Source organism: Trichomycterus rosablanca, chromosome 11 (assembly GCF_030014385.1).
Source record: "Trichomycterus rosablanca isolate fTriRos1 chromosome 11, fTriRos1.hap1, whole genome shotgun sequence".
NCBI classification, from domain to species: domain Eukaryota; kingdom Metazoa; phylum Chordata; class Actinopteri; order Siluriformes; family Trichomycteridae; genus Trichomycterus; species Trichomycterus rosablanca.
In genome coordinates this window covers 27,284,383-27,301,777 of record NC_085998.1, presented here as the reverse complement: position 1 = coordinate 27,301,777, position 17,395 = coordinate 27,284,383, and the positions used below count along the sequence as shown (strand labels likewise).

General features: G+C 41.2%; 1 protein-coding gene and 1 non-coding gene across 2 annotated transcripts; both read right to left on the bottom strand.

Annotated features, from left to right (window-relative positions):
- Window positions 1-2,107: 2,107 nt before the first annotated feature.
- On the bottom strand, window positions 2,108-17,038 carry pnp6 (purine nucleoside phosphorylase 6). Its single transcript, XM_063004121.1, has 6 exons — window positions 16,934-17,038; window positions 10,070-10,239; window positions 7,244-7,347; window positions 5,841-6,016; window positions 3,778-3,968; window positions 2,108-2,433 (listed from the first exon to the last, which is right to left on the bottom strand). The coding sequence occupies exons 1-6, from the start codon at window positions 16,954-16,956 to the stop codon at window positions 2,237-2,239; spliced, it is 861 nt and encodes a 286-aa protein (XP_062860191.1). The 5' UTR covers window positions 16,957-17,038; the 3' UTR covers window positions 2,108-2,236.
- LOC134323701 (U6 spliceosomal RNA) lies at window positions 2,778-2,884 on the bottom strand. Its single transcript, XR_010014083.1, has one exon. It is a non-coding gene; the product is annotated as a U6 spliceosomal RNA (small nuclear RNA).
- Window positions 17,039-17,395: the final 357 nt, after the last annotated feature.

Sequence of the window (17,395 nt, the reverse complement as noted above, 5' to 3'; positions counted from 1 at the left end):
AGATTTGCATATTTCTCCCTCTACAGTGCATAATATCATTAAACGGAATGTGTTGCAGGACTGAAATGCAGGAATGGATGTTTATTAATAAATTAAATGAAGTTGAGCAGATAAAACATTAAATATCTCAGGTTCATCCTGTCTGCAATGAAATAAAAGTCAAAGTAAATGTAAGAAACTCTGTGTTTTTATTTTATTTGCATTTTTCATGCTGTCCCAACCTTTTCTGATTTGGGGTGTATATTATTTAGTATAACATTTACAATGAATGCCTTAACAGTCACACATACAATTATTAATGACAAAAACATTCTGACACATTTAACTTTTAAGGCCATATGGATATTTATTGTGAATTTGCAATGTAACTGTAGTTACTGTGTACAAATGATGTATTTATTATAGTATATATGTATTTATATATCACAATTTATTTAATTGTGATTTTAAGCAAAATACCCTGAAAAAAACACCAAGCAAAAAACCATTAAAGCCCACATTACACAGTTTAGAAACACTGTTTGTTTTAATCCCCCAGTTTTAACTGTCCACCGATGTCTTTATCTCACATGTCAGTTCTAATTCATTGGGTTTCCCATCTGTACCATCTGTGCAGTTTTTTATCTAGCATGAAGAAAATAAGAAATCATACTTTTGCCGCCGTTTTATCCTAATCTGGGTTGCGGGGGTCTGGTTTTCAGACAAACACGCCCCATACATGATGCCAATCTGTGACGGGGTGGATGTACCTCACTACTGAGGTGCGAGGTGACTCCACACTCACCAAGAATGGAAACAGATCCCAGGAGCATTTTTATTGAGCTGGTTGTGCTATCTTTTCCTCGTTTGCCTGCATTTTTTAAAACAAACACCCTCTTTTACCACCCTCCCACACCTATTCAGGATATGCTGCTGCAAGGCAGCTCATGGGCACTTGTCCCTCCCTACCCTTCCTCCTTATTTTGGATGGTGGGGCTTTCAGCTTCTGGAGAAATTAAAATACTCCCTTAGTAAATTAGGAACTTCAGGATTCAGTGGTGAATCATGTTGAGGGTTGTTTCCTTTTGTGTTTTGGCTGGCAGAGAGGGCACAGACGCGCACATGATTTATGTGTCTCTCGTTAATTTGCTCCAGGTGGAAGTTCCATATCACGGCTTCTTCTTTTCACATTTTACAGCTCCTTTGAAGCCGTGATATGTCCAGTCTTCCACTAGCGTGCAATGCCAGCATTATTTAGCTTTTTGGGAACTCACCCCAGTGCCGGGATGTTTTGGGCCTTACTATAAAACTGCCGTGGAAGAGCGGATTGCCCCAGAGTTTAGTTTGACTGAACCCATTAGACTGACACAGATTAATACTGGACTAGTAATCGGGAGGTTGCCACTGTTGGACCCTCGAGCAAGGTCCCTAACCCTCAGTTGCCTGGATTGTATTGGGTCACAAACATACACCACTGGGGATGAAAACATCTGCTAAATACCATAAATAGGGCAATTGTAGCCCTGTAGTGGTTAAGGTACTGGACTACTAATCGAAAGGTCGCTGGTTCAAGCCCCAACACTGTCAGGTTGCCACTGTTGGGCCCTTGAGCAAGGCCCTTAACCCTCAATTGCTTAGACAGTATACTGTCACAGTACTGTAAGTCGCTTTGGATAAAAACGTCTGCTAAATGCTGAAAATGTAAAGTCTAGATGATTAAATGTTATCCAGTTACCACGGAAAAAAAACAAGAAGCCCCTGCTACAAAATCTGCATCATAAAGTTTGTTGCTAATCACATGGATAGAGAAAAACCTACAGTTAGGGCTTTTTTGCAAGGTAGCCTCTAAGCCCATGCCAGTGTAAGACTTGCTTGACTGTAGATAGTGTCATTTGTGTTTATAAACTTGTACCCACAACCACAGTGATAGTGTCCTCATAATAACCTAGATTTTAGTCATTAGTCATTTCAAGTAATTGATGTTTTTTTTAAACAAAGAACCCTTCATAATTACAATATTGTAAAGGATTAAATCATAAAGTCTCATCATAAAAGTCATATTAAATTATAAATTCTCAGTGTAAACAAAGAGTTATTATAATCTATAGAATCTCATTATCTGCAATAATTAATACAATATACTTTATCAATTTGTTATTAGATCAATTATCTCTCAGAAGCATCTAGCTTCACATTTGATAGAATTCTCCTTCTCTTACATCTGTTTATTGCTGAAAGAGCTTCAATTGTTTAGGTTCTACATCTTCTCCACTAGACGACTGACCAGGCGCTGAAGGTCTACGGTGCGCATGTCTGAGGTCTCTAGAACCTCCTGATGGTTGGCGCATTCTTTACTGTTGTAGTCCATCACCACTTTGTTAGTGATAAGGGAGAGGCCAAACACACGTAGTCCACAATGGCGGGCCACCACCACTTCAGGTACTGTGCTCATCCCTACGAAGAAAAAAGGAATATAAAAGCCATTAACGAAGCACTGGCATTCAGGACACAGTGTTACCAGCCATTTATATAGATATACATAGAGATATAGATATACTTTATTTGTCATATATATATATACAGTTGTACAGTACAATGAAATTCTTTCTTCGCATATCCCAGCTTGTTTGGAAGCTGGGGTCAGAGCACAGGGTCGGCCATTGTACGGCGCCCCCTGGAGCAGACAGGGTTAAGGGCCTTGCTGAAGGACCCAACAGTGGCTGCATAGCAGAGCCTGAATTTGAACCGCCAATCTTCCGGTTGATAGCACAAAGCTCTACCCGGTTACCACTGTCCCAAAATTATGGTAACGCTTCACGATTTTGCGTGTCATCCTTGTGCAGGGGCCATGCTAATCTTCTCTGTATCGTTCCAATTTTAGTATATGTGCTGCCGTAGCAAGCATTACACAATCATTTTTTTTGTTGTATGTGCTAAAAAAGGTGGTAAAAATTAGTTGTTGCCCAAAGACAATTGGTATTTAGTGATAATTACATTAATTATTAGAGATCACAAAGATTATTGTAAGAAGCAGACATTAAAAAGAAAAATCATGGCTATTTAGGGCTTGTGTAGTGTGCATATAAAACATAGAAGTGACTTTCGGGCCTCTTACATGACCTGTCATCTCACAGTAAGAAGGTCCTGGGTTCTGGGTTCTATCTGTGTGGAGTTTGCATGTTCTCCCCGTGTCTGTGTGGGTTTCCTCACTTGCTGTTAGGTACAGTGGTAGCGTATTGGGTGGAGCTTGTGGCTACCAACTGAAAGCCAAAATCATGCAGTCACTGTTGGGCCCTTGAGCAAGGCCTCTAACCCTTTCTGCTCCCAGGTAACTTACCCTGTGCCATCCCAAACAAGCTGGGATATGTGAAGAAAGAATTTTGTTGTACTGTACATCTGTAGAATGCCTCTATTTGGGGTTTTTTGTATCTGTTGGTCCTGGATTTTGTAAAGTTGCTTTGAGACAATGTCTATTGTAAAAAGCGCTATATAAATAAAGTTGACTTGACTTGACTTGACTTATTTGTCATATACACATATGCAGATGTACAGTACAATTACCCAGCTTGTTTGGGATGGCACAGGGTAAGTTACCCGGGAGCAGAGAAGGTTGGAGGGTTCTATAAAGTGTCGCTAGGTATGAGTGTGTGTGTGAATGTAAGTATGTGTGTTTGCCCTGTGATGGACTGGCAACCTGTCCAGGATGTTTCCTGCCTTTCACAAGTGAATCAGACCCATTGCAACCCTTGATAAGATAAAGCAGTGGTAAAACAGACAATGACAATGTTTTGTACTCACCCACAGCATCAGCACCCAGCAGCTGTAGTATTTTACTCTCTGCTACAGTCTCATAGGTTGGCCCTGGTAGCATGCAGTAGACTCCTTGCCGGAGGAAGCTGGCACAGTCCTGCTCCTTGGCTACCTGTCTCATTAGCTCTGCCAAGTCTTTATCATAGGCATCTGACATACAAGGAAACCGTACACCAAACCTGCAGATACACAAATATATCACAATTACTGTTGGTTTGTGATTGTGAATATAGGAAAAAATGCACTTTGACAACAAGCATGTACAGTACATGTTACCTTTTGCATGTAGTTAAAATATTTGTAGCTAAAGTTGCAAGTTTTAGTCTTATGCAAGTTACCATTACACTGAAGCTTCACTAATGATGGATTATTATAGTAAACAAGGGATGATCTCTCAGATAATCAAAACATGGGCATAAAAGTAAGTGGATAGAAATCTTACTGTGGACTGAGTGTTTTTGTACATTGCATTAGGGTTGTCAAATGCAAGTTCCAGTAGAACATACACGTATCTAATACAATATATTATACATATGCATTAGATTATAGGTTTACTCCCAATTTTCTTCCGATTTAGCATAGTCAATTTGTCTTCCCCTGCTGGAGATTCCTGATTGCAATCGAGGTGGGTATATTGCTGCTCCCGCCTCCCCCAACGCGTGCGCAGTCCTAGCAGACCCATTCATTTCACCCATGCATTCTGCACAGGCGCCTCTATCTGCTAATTAGGGTCTCTACACAGTGTTTGAAGACCCCACCCACATAGTCTGGTCATCCCGCCCTAGCAGACATGGTAGCCAAGTAGTGTCTGCCCTACACAGCGTTTGAAGACCCCACCCACATAGTCTGGTCATCCCGCCCTAGCAGACACTGTAGCCAATTAGTGTCTGCCCTACACAGCGTTTGAAGACCCCACCCACATAGTCTGGTCATCCCGCCCTAGCAGACACGGTAGCCAATTAGTATCTGCCCTACACAGCGTTAGAAGACCCCACCCACACAGTCCGGTCATTCCACCCTAGCAGACACGGTAGCCAATTAGTGTCTGCTGCAGGCACCGCTAATTATGCCTACTAAATGGCGCCCAGCCGACCGGTGGCAATGCAGAGTTTCGAACCAAGAAGTTCAGAATCTCGGCGCTGGTATGCTAGCGGAACATCTCGCTGCGCCACCTGGGCGCCTGGCCTCTTTTTTTATTATTTTAACACTGGGCACAGGCATAGCGTGTGATCTGTTAATCCATCTTAATTGACAATCACAATTTGTTCCAGGTGGAGGGTCTCATATATATTATGGCTTCTCTCTTTCTACTTGTCTTCTCTCTAAATGTTGGCACACTTGTACTTCCTCTTAAGCCATTATGCCAGACAGTTTAGTCCAGTTTCATTTTCTACTGACCTGGGATGTCAGCATTATTTTGGTTTCTGGGAACTGTCATCAGGATTGTAGCATTTTAGGGTCTTGCAATGGAGACACACTGGGACAGCAGATTGCCCCAGTTGCCACAACGTCCTTGTTTCTGGAGAAACCACCTGTATATCCATGGTTACGCTCATTCATAGCCGAGCCAGAAAGTCTGTTCTGTTTCCAAAGTTGCCAGTCATATCTCTGTTTCCAAAGTAGCCTGTCATATCTCATTATCCAGATGTTATTCCAGCACTATCCATTTTCTTTCCATTTTGCGGGTTGCAGATGTTAATGTGTATTTAGTTTGTTTCTAATAATTTGGTGGCTTATTCATTTGTGATTGCCCCCCTTTTTAACTACAATATTATTGCATCTTGATTACATATCTGTCACATTCAGGTGTGTGGGGATTATTCTACTGTATTATTTATAAAGGCTTTATCCTGAGTAACTAACACATTTCTGTGGCTCATCACTATTAAAACACAAAAACACAAAAACCCCAGATTTATGAACATTGAATTTCTTATGAGGAACCACTTAACAAATCAGATTTCTCTAAAACACCTGTGAAGCATTTAAAAATGATATGGAAGTATCAACAGCCATACGTGAGAGAATGGTAAAAGCCAGCAATAACTAACCTCTCTTCATTTTGACCACACAGAGGATTCTGGCCTGCAAATCCAGGAAAGTTGATGTGGTCAATGATCATCATAATGTCTCCCACCTTAAATTTGGAGTTCAGCCCACCAGCAGCATTTGTGACAATTAGGGTTTCCACTCCAAGGAGGTGGAACACACGCACTGGATATGTGACCTATGTGGAGAGAAAAAAAAGATTAATTTTCAAATTAAAAAGGGAAACAGCAATTTTATTACAGGAGGCTTATCAATAATAAAAAAACAGTTATAATTATTTATATTATATATACGTGTATACATTCAATTAAACCTTTTTATTCCCCGTATTACAGTAAAAATGTGGGAACAATTTATCATATTTTAAAATATGAACATATTTTTATATGATTAAGTATGAAGGGCGGCACGGTGGCTCGGTGTGAGGGTTTCCCCCGGGAGCTCCGGTTTCCTCCCACAGTCCAAAGACATGCAGTCAGGTTAACTAAGGCTACTAAAATTGTCCTAGGTATGTGTGTGTGTGACATACACTGAATGGGTTTGTGTGTATGTCTGCCCTGAGATGGACTGGCGACCTGTCCAGGGTGTTTCTGTGTGTGACTTGCGGTACCTCCCACAACTCTAAGAAAGATTATGTGAATTACGTACTGATTGGTGCAAAATTATTAGTGCCAATATTAGTGAGCTAAGCTCATGAGCTAATGAAAGTTATTGTCTCTTACAGAGCATCACATGAACTGCTGTACTGACTGTCTTTAGATTCAGAGGAAACGTGTTAGTCTCACCCTGTCAGATTGTTGGCTGTTGTATGATAAGGAAGACATAAAGGAACACAAAATATGCTTAAACTCTTTATCTTGTTGTGGTCTCTTGTCCTAATTCCACATATCCACAATTTACATCATTAAAATTAATAATTAACCTCTTACTTTCCACAAATCTTTGCAGACCTCTCTAAACTTTTAACCAGTTTAGAGAGGGTTTTTCAAGATCATAGTTTAAGAGTGTGAAAAGGTTAACTGATTTTAAAGAAAGACATTAATGATTGAGAGTCAGTGGTCAAAGTTAAACCTTGTACGTGCTCGAACAGACTTGATGCTCACAATGTGTGTCTGTGCACAGGTTTGTGATTATGAAAATGGAAAAAAAAAAAGAACCTATTCTATCATTAGCTTATCCAACATTATTTAATATATGAAGCCAGAAATGTTAAAGAAAAATGTCATTAGAAGTAAAAATAAAGCATTTGGTTGACCCAGTGGTGACCCTGACCAGGATGAAGAATGTTGTAGCTGTTTGTTCTTTGAGGGGTGAATTAGATTACAGGGAGCAGGTTGATATTTGCATTTGCTCTATGCATAAGGCTCTAGTTGATTAAATAGGGATAGGGAATAGGGATTCTTACTGTAGCAATGTCATGACCCTCGTAGAAATGAAAGCGGCCTTGCATGCAGACGCATGGCTTTCCTTTAAGCTCCCCAAACACCAGCTGACCTGCATGCCCTTGTACTGCAGAAGGAAAAAGAGGCAGAGAGAAAGAGAGAGAGGGAGAGAGATAAATTCATGTTTGCAAATGTAGGCAGTTAACAAATTGACAATAAGGTGATACGAGTCATTGCGGATGCTTGTGATTCGTCAGCATTTTGCATTGAGTGCAGAAGTAAAGCTGAATCATATTACTAAAATGCTTCTCTACTTAGTAATGTGTTTCATTGACAGTATTGCAGGTCAAATGTGCCATTGTGTGTGGTGTTGTAGTAAAAAGTCTCAGAGGACTAAGTCTAAACCTTAGGCCAATTGTATTGACGTTGTATGAGCAGCTACAGATATACCCCTTTTCCAACAAACTCGATTTTGAACCGGTTCTGCATGTTTCCACCGAAAAAAGACGTTCCAAGCCGCTCAGGTGGCGCAGGGGTAAAAAAACACACACTGCAACCAGAGCTGGGATCTCGAATACATCTTATTGAATCTCAGCTCTGCCTTGCCGGCTGAGGGTGAGCGGCCACATGAACAGCGATTGGCCTGTTGATCATATGGACGGGACTAAGCCGGATATGGGTCTCTCTCTGTCAGACTGGTGCAATTACGACCTCTGCTGGCTGATTAGAGTCGCCTACACAGAGATGAGGAAAGAGTGCTCTTAGGGTGTGTCTCTCCGTACACAATGCTAGGTGGCACAACACTCGTCAATGTGTGGGTGATAAGATGCATACGGCTTGCTGCCCACGTGTCGGAGGGGGCGTGGGTTAGCTTCGATCTCCTCGGTCAGAGCAGGGATCGGCATAGGCGGAGAGGAAGCACGAAGCAATCGGGCAATTGGATGCGCTAAAAGGGGGAGAAAAAGGGGAGAAAATGCATAAATAAAGAGGTTCCAAACAGTGAACTAAAATTCTAATCTGGCACCACAGAATACTTGGTTTTTCAGCGTGAACCGTGCGTCATCTGTGGGCATGTCAAAGTGTAGAGGTTTGGGTGCTTTCACATGAGAAGCTGTAAAACCGCTGTGCTATTGTCTCGTGTGGGGTTTGATGCTGCACTTCCATCTTTTAAAGTTCACTTGGTTGAATTTTGAGCCAGTTTGCCCCTGATATGTCCAAAGCCCCTCAAAAAAGATGAACTGTGTGATATGACGTGGTTAAAGTGACCCAGACAGTACGAACAATGCTTGACGTGAAAAATAAAGTGTAGCGTGGCATGCTGTACTAAAACAACGATCGATGAATTTGGGCAGTACAGAGCACTTATAACCAGTAATAACTAAGAGACGTTTAGTGTTCCTATGTTGTTCTTTTAGTACATTCAGTCACGTTAATTTTTTCGACTCCGATTCTCAAAATCTCAAGCTGCATAACAACCACACGTAAAGTAAATACAGCTAAACACAGATATATGTATTGTATTTTAGAGTGGGTTTGATGGTTATTTCACACAAATAGATGTTCTTCACATGGAACTTCAGTGATGTGCTGAGCAAAGCAGCTGTTTGAGCAGAGTGTCGAGGTGAGAGCAAAGCACAAAATGCTTCTCACGTAAATGTACTAAAAAGACAACAATGTTGACAAACACATATGTGACGTCTTCTTATCACCAATAGTTGAGCGATGCTTTCTGCATAAAAAACAACAGCACAAATGCTTGCAGGTAATCTACATGCTCCACCATCATGTTACTACTCTTTACTTTCGTTGCGCAAAGCCCACTGTTGATGACGCATGTTCAGCTCCCAAAAACTTGTGGAAACGCGGGTCGGTTCTCTAAAAAACACAAGGTTCGAAGAAACCTGAACAGGAACCCGGTTCAGAAACTACTGTTCTTTTGGTGGAAAATCACTAGAAGTCTTTTGATGCCATAAAAAGTTTCACCAGTTCTATAATACAAGGGTGTGTTCGCTCTTTTTAGCTCAGACTGTGAATGATTACATAATGTTGCCAAAAAAACAAAAAAAAATTACAAATTGTTTGTCTGTTATGTGAATTGGGGGAAAAACAGACAAAAAATGTATTTATTTAATTTTAAATTAACAATGAACAGCCACTTTGTTCAGTGCTCGGCTTGAGAGGTGCGGTAATAGGTCATCAAAGTGTGCATATGAGACGAAACTGCGTTTGTTTGGAGTAACCGTCAGATCCACTCTGAAAGCTCCACATGTATCTGTGTTTAGTTGGATTTTCCTCCTGTTTCACTTTTAAACTTGTGTTACAGCTCAGGGTTCTGAGAAATTGTAAGAATCAGCTTTTTATTTGTGTTTTTTTATTATATTTGTGTAATTTTTAATGTATAAGTGTCAAAAACACCCCTATTATTGTACATTAGACTAAAATGTATGCAAGTCCATGGGACCATGGAACGCATTAACAGGTTTTCCATAAATCCTTATGGGAAAAAATAACTTGAAACTCAACGCCCTTTTAAACTTAACGCCAATCCCAGAACCAATTATGTTAAGTTTCAAGGTACCACTGTAATTCTAAAGGGTTCACAAACCTTTAGACAGCGGACAATGATTTACATGCTGACTGAGTTACTACAAATACAAAAGAATAATTCCAATATGGTTTTTAATCAAAAACAGAGAACAAATATTTGTTTTTAATCTTTGTTAGCCTAACAGCATTTACCAAATAATTACATGCATCTGCAATGCAATGAACAAAAAGCTATATTTTTAATTCAAATTGATTGTTGTAAATCATCTACAAGAACACAGCAAACACAGATAAATACATACCTGTACTGTGAGGAAAATTAGGAATGTCCTTATAGGCAAAACTAGTCTTGTTGATTAACAAGTCAGCCAAACCTCCAAGGCCTGAACCACAAATGATGGCCACTTTTGGCTGGATTTGGATGCGAGCTAGTAGCCACTCTGCTGTTGCTTCGTAGTCCTCATACTTATACCTATGAGCAGAAAAGGAATTAATCTTATCATTTAAAGATTTTAAACACAGAGTAAACACAATATTGGTCACATTCATGAAACATCATGCCAATTGATGGCTTAGCTTGCAACATTCCAATTCATCCCAAAAGCTGTTCAGTGTGACTGAGGTCAGGTTAGTGGAAACTACAATCTTATTGTAGTTCTGTATACACCGGTTAGGCATAACATTATGACCACCTTCCTAATATTGTGTTGGTCCCACATTTGCTGCCCCATACACAACAAACTGTGATGCACTGTGTATTCTGACACCTTTCTATCATTTCAGCTACAGTAGCTCGTCTGGTGGACTGGACCACACAGGCCAGCCTTCGCTCCCCACGTGCATCAATGAGCCTTCGCCGCCCATGACCCTGTCGCCGGTTTACCACTGTTCCTTCCTTGGACCACTTTTGATAAATACTGACCACTGCAGACACCCCACAAGAGCTGCAGTTTTGGAGATGCTCTGACCCAGTCATCTAGCCATCACAGTTTGGCCCTTGTCAAACTCACTCAAATCCTTACGCTTGCTCATTTTTCTTGCTTCTAACACATCAACTTTGAGGATAAAATGTTCACTTGCTGCCTAATATATCCCACCCACTAACAGGTGCTGTGATGAAGAGATAATCAATGTTATTCACTTCACCTGTTAGTGGTCATAATGTTATGCTTTGTCAGTGTAGTACACATTCTACTTTGCTGGTAAAGCCTATACAGTTACTATAATGAAGCAACATCTATGAGATTGGAAGCAGTGGCAGGGGACATGTTTTAAGCCCTTCTGTTGTTTTAAGCTATCAGGTTAGAGAAATTGCAGTGTTTAAGTATGCATGAAAACAGTGGCAGGAGGGATATTTTAAGCTGTTCTGTTGTTTTAAGTTTCAGGTAAATGAAATTGCAATGTTATAATATGTACTCTAAATAAGGTTTATAGATTACATTGCCAGCATTGTACCACCTAGAAGGTGTATAATGGTTTTTATTCTGAATTCAATTTCTAGAAACCAAAGTAATCAGCTAAATTAGTTTTACGTTTAATAATGAAAACTATTTATTTTCCAAAGTTAGCCAAAACAGTGAAATTTAATTAGCGTCATAGTTCTGCAGTTCAACAAAGTTAATATACAATATACCCTATTATTGTGTAAAATCTACTAATTATATATACTGATCAGCCATAACATTAAAACCACCTCCTTGTTTCTACACTGACTGTTCATTTTATCAGCTCCACTTACCATATAGAAGCACTTTGTGGTTCTACAATTACTGACTGTAGTCCATAGTCTATTTCTCTGCATACATTTTAGCCTGCTTTTGTTATGATGTGGGAGGAAGGACCCAAGGATGCGGAGGTTTAACTAAAAAAGGTTTTATTTACAAAATCATAAACATAATATACATAAAATAAAAGGAATAACAGTAACAAAAAACACTTCGGGGAATCCCGAAGGCAGCCGGTGACGCCAGACTGAAAGAAACAAGGGAAAAAACATAAAGGGGAAAAAGGGAAAGCGCGAGGCGCGAACCCTGGTCGCTCACCTCCAGGCTGGGAGCTTAAGCACGCTGCCACAGCAACGCTGAAAGCAAAACCGCTCCCAGCACTAAAGAGGCGAAGCGACCGGGTTCGCGAGGTGGGAAACCTCGCGCTGTTGGCCGAAGAAGGGGGGATAACACCGCCGGTAGATAAATGGCACGGCGCTCACCAGCAGTTAATGCTGGTCAGCGCCATGCCATCCACCGGGTGTGATTTACTTGCGGATTTCAAAAGTTAAAAGCAAAGGCGCTGTCACCAGCCAGGGTGGCTGGGAAGTGGCCATTTGCTCCTGCGCTCCAGAGGGCGGAACGTGACGCTGTCACCAGCGGTAGCTGGGAGGGGGTCAGGTTCCTCTGGGCGCAGTCATGGGGTCTCTAGGTGGCGGCGGCACGGCGGCTCGACGGCTCGGCGGCAGCGGCCCGACGGCGACCTGAGAGCGGCAACCAGGCGGCGGCGGCGGCACGACAGCTGCGGCACTATGGCGGCAGCTTGGCGGCGGCGGCGGCGTGGTGGCGCCCACTAGCGGTGGCCCGGCGGCAGCGGCACGGCGGCGGCGGCACAGTGCGGCGGCACAACCTGAAGATTAAAAAAAAACAATAAACATAAAAGGACACCGCAGTGTCAAACAAACTCAAAGAAAGAAAAAAGAATCGGCCACTATGAGCAGAAGGTGCGACGGCTACAGCTCTGCACCTATCCCTTAAATAAGGGAAGGCACAGGTGTAGCCACTTCGCCCTAACGAGCTGGCCAGGTACTTAAAGGCACAGCTCGTTTCTGCTCTGTAAGGCCTGTGGCATCAGGGAGAGATGGTACATTCCCCTGATGCCACAGAGCCTAACAGCTTTCACCCTGTTCTTCAATGGTCAGGACCCCCACAGGACTATTATTTAGGTGGTGGATCATTCTCAGCACTGCAGTGACACTGACATGGTGGTGGTGTGTTAGTGTGTGTTGTGCTGGTATGAGTGGATCAGACACAGCAATGCTGCTGGAGTTTTTAAATACCGTGTCCACTCACTGTCAACTCTATTAGACACTCCTACCTAGTTGGTCCACCTTGTAGATGTAACGTCAGAGACGATCGCTCATCCATTGCTGCTGTTTGAGTTGGTCATCTTCTAGACCTTCATCAGTGGTCACAGGACGCTACCCATGGGGCGCTGTTAGCTAGATAGTTTTGGTTGGTGGACTATTCTCAGTCCAGCAGTCGCAGTGAGGTGTTTAAAAAACTCCATCAGCATTGCTGTGTCTGATCCACTCATACCAGCACAACACACCACCACCATGTCCGTGTCACTGCGGTGCTCAGAATGATCCACCACCCAAATAATACCTGCTCTGTAGTGGTCCTGTGGGGGTCCTGACCATTGAAGAACAGCATGGCCGGGGGCTAACAAAGCATGCAGAGTAACAGATGGACTACAGTCAGTAATTGTAGAACTACGAAGTGCTTCTATATGGTAAGTGGAGCTGATAAAATGGACAGTGAGTGTAGAAACAAAGAGGTGGTTTTAATGCTATGGCTGATCAGTGTATACATACACCGATGAGGCATAACATTGTGACCACCTTTCTAATATTGTGTTGGTCCTCCTTTTGCTGCCAAAACAGCCCTGACCCATTGAGGCATGGACTCCACTAGACCCCTGAATGTGTGCTGTGGTATCTGGCACCAAGATATTAGCAGCACATCCTTTAACTCCTGTAAGTTGTGAGGTGGGGCCTCCATTGATCGGACTTGTTTGTCCAGCACATCCCACAGATGCTTGATTGAATTGACCTCTGGGGAATTTGGAGGCCAAGTCAACACCTTAAACTCGTTGTTGTGCTCCTCAAACTATTCCTGAACCATTTTTGCTTTGTGGCAGGGAGCATTATCCTGCTGAAAGAGGCCACAGCCATCAGGGAATACCGTTTATATGAAAGGGTGTACATGATCTGCAACAATGCTTAGGTAGGTGGTACATGTCAAAGTAACATCCACATGGATGGCAGGACCCAAGGTTTCCCAGCAGAACATTGCCCAAAGAATCACACTGCTTTTGCCTTCTTCCCATAGTACATCCTGGTGCCATGTGTTCCCCAGGTAAGCGACGCACACACACTGGGTCATCCACGTGACGTAAAAGAAAACGTGATTCATCAGACCAGGTCACCTTCTTCCATTGCTCTATGGTCCAGTTCCGAGGCTCACGTGCCCAATGCTGGCGCTTTCGGCGGTGGACAGGGGTCAGCATGGGCACCCTGACTGGTCTGCGGCTATGAAGCCCCATACGCAACAAACTGTGATGCACTGTGTATTCTGACACCTTTCTATCAGAACCAGCATTAACTTCTTAAGCAATCTGAGCTACAGTAGCTCGTCTGTTGGGCCCTGTCGCCGGTTTACCACTGTTCCTTCCTTGGACCACTTTTGATAGATACTGACCACTGCAGTTGTATCATTTAAGCATTCAGGGGGTACTTAAAGACAGAGAAAGCCAAGTATTCAGTAGCATTACAGATGTTTTTTGAAATATTATAAAATCATAGTGTGATTACATGGATTACCAGATTTTCACAAATTTGTGGATTCCATGCCAGCTCAAGTGCATGCTGTCATTACAGCAAACATATCACAAACCTAAAACTCTCCAACAGTGTTTTGGGGGATTTTTTTTACTTATTTTATTCTCTTACCATTCTCCACACTGGCAAACAAATCTGGATCCTCATGTAGGCATCTTTGTCACAGCTCCAGTTGATTGGAACATTTTAATTATCCCCCTTACTGTTGATATGGGCATTTTCAGGCAATTACATTTTATAGTCAGTCCCTCTTTTATGAAGGCCAACACTCTGGGGCTGTCTGAAAACCTAGTGAACTCTCTGCGTAGACAGCATTTTACGTCATCATACACGCTCCAGAGAAGAAGTCTGTCTAAATTCTTAGATGCCTTAAAATGCTGCCTACTGAGTTGCCTTAATTCTAAGCAATAACCTGACTTAATTACGACGGAGCATCCAATGCTTCCTTAGCAGTGTAGGCAATCCTAACATTGAGTGTGAAAAAAATTACAAGTATGGCAGACAAATGCGGAGCAACAAACAGAGCTCTTTTCAAATGTACAAGGGTGTGGAAGTTGGTCATCTTATTATCTGTGTCTGATCCACTCATACCAGCACAACACACACTAACACACCACCACCATGTCAGTATCACTGCAGTGCTGAGAATGATCCACCACCTAAATAATACCTGCTTTTTAGTGGTCCTGGGAGAGTAGGTTAAAGCAGATTAAAAAAGCATGCAGAGTAACAGATGGACTACAGTCAGTAACTGTAGAACTACAAAGTGCTTCTATATGGTAAGTGGAGCTGATAAAATGGACAGTGAGTGTAGAAACAAGGAGGTGGTTTTAATGTTATGGCTGATCAGTGTATACTGTAGTATGAGTGTACTTTAGTAGTCACACCCTGAGGATAAATCATAAACAAAAGCAAATAAAAGAAAAAGCAGCACAGCAGGGAAAAGGGCATGAAAAGGACAGGACTAATAGGAGTTTGCTGATAATATGCTGGGATGGTATGTTGTTTGTGATGAGTTTTGCCCACACCTAGTGACTTACACACCTTATAAAGAGGCACCCTTTAAAATGTAGATGAAACAATGGTCTCCTGCAAGGATTTAAAAAGAAAAGCCAAACTGCCATCTGATGCTGAAAGGATCCACAAAATAAGGGGCAAGTCAAAAAGAGTAAATCATTATAGCTACTTAAACATAGGTTTCTACGCCTACCAAGGTGCCTTAATTGTAAGCAATAATTTGACTTAATAACAAGAGAGCATTCAATGCTTCCTTAGTGGAATGGTAAGATGTCACCAAACCAATAAAACAGGTTTCCTTGGCAAAGAAAACACCTATCAACAACAACATGCTTAAATGCTGCTTAAAAGGGAGTGGCATCGTCCACAGTCGAGTGAGCTTTAAATTTGTGGCTGTCCTACAATAAATGCACCTTGCTCCTGCTCTTGTTTATTTTTGTGCTAGTATATTTTCAAAATGATTTTTAATCTTGGTGACAGGAAAGTAGGTGTTCCAACAGATTTAGTAACATAAATTAATAAACTTGTGCGTATAATTTCTCACCAGGATATTTAAAAAAAACTATAAACAACAATAACATGCTTAAATGCTGCTTGAAATTGAGTGGCACCGTTCACAGTTGAGTGAGCTTTAAATTTGTGGCTGTCCTACAATAAAGGACCCCTAATCCTGCTTTAGTATATTTTTGTGTTAGTATATTTTCAAAATGCTATTTAAACTTATGGACAGAAAAGTAGGTGTTCCAATAGATTTAGTAACACAAATGAATGAATTTATGCGTATAATTTCTCACCAGGATATAAAAAAAAACTATAAACAACAATAACATGCTTAAATGCTGCTTGAAAATGAGTGGCACCATCCACAGTCGAGTGAGCTTTAAGTTTGTGGCTGTCCTACAATAAATGACCCCTAATCCTGCTTTTGTTTATTTTTGTGCTACTATATTTTCAGAATGCTGTTTAATCTTGGTGACAGGAAAGTAGGTGTTCCAATAGATTTAGTAACATGAATTAATGAATTTATGTGTATTAATTCAAAGCTGGTTATTAAAAAAAAGCCTAATGTGTCAGTGTCTGTGTAAAAAGTAGCATCACTGCTAAATGTCTCCTGAGGAAAAGCTGCACTGACTATTTACCATGGTATTTAAAAACAGGGCGGTATTTAAATACTTCGTTAACGGTCGTTCGTTAAACGACATGCCATAAATTACAGAGTTGCTTATGAATATTAATAAACTTGACATGAAATTATTAATGCGATAATACTAACATATTAATGTTTAGTTTTAGCAAGCGAGCTAAAAACACAACGGTTATATTGATGACGTTGCTGATTAGTCTATAAATAGCACTACGGCTAAAGCTTAACGTTCTCTGACCACCTGACTCCTCAGTTCACACAGATACATTCGTATACACTAATGCGCTCTGCGTTATTATCAATAATATATTTAATTTATTCATAATGCATGTTCATCATTATGTCAGTAGATAAATGACAGCTGATGCAGGATCGGATTCTCCGTTTTTTTTTGCTTACCTGTCCTGACCGATTGCAGACATGTTCGGAGCAGATCGAAGAGAAGCCGGTGTTCTGTCGATTTATCCTACCCATCGATTTGTCCTACTGAGCATGCGCACATCGGTTTTGACTCGTTGCGGGGAACGCCTATAATTCTGTGCTACCTTTGCCTAATTTATTTGTTCTAGCGGTTAGTAACGTATGGTTTCGTTTTAATTCTTTAAAAAGTTTAAAGTTTAAGTGTATGTAATGCTGTTATTATGTGACTTTAAAAAAAAAAAGCTATATAAAAATATTCAAAGTGCTTAAATGAGCTGTACTTGATTGATTACAGTTAAATAACTGTGTATCTTAATAATGCTGTGTTAACGTTGTATTTAACCACGTTTATACATGCCTTTGGTAATTTTAGATGCGTTTTTCATACATCTAGAAAAGCCAATCATTTTTAAATAACCATCTGCGACCTTAACATTATGA

Coding starts and splice junctions, on each gene's coding strand:
- pnp6 (XM_063004121.1), bottom strand. CDS start 16,956: ATGTCTGCAATCGGTCAGGACAG. Junction 10,240..16,933: donor TCTGCAATCGGTCAGGACAG/GTAAGCAAAAAA, acceptor TTCTGCTCATAG/GTATAAGTATGAGGACTACG. Junction 3,969..5,840: donor TGTGGTCAAAATGAAGAGAG/GTTAGTTATTGC, acceptor GTGTATCTGCAG/GTTTGGTGTACGGTTTCCTT.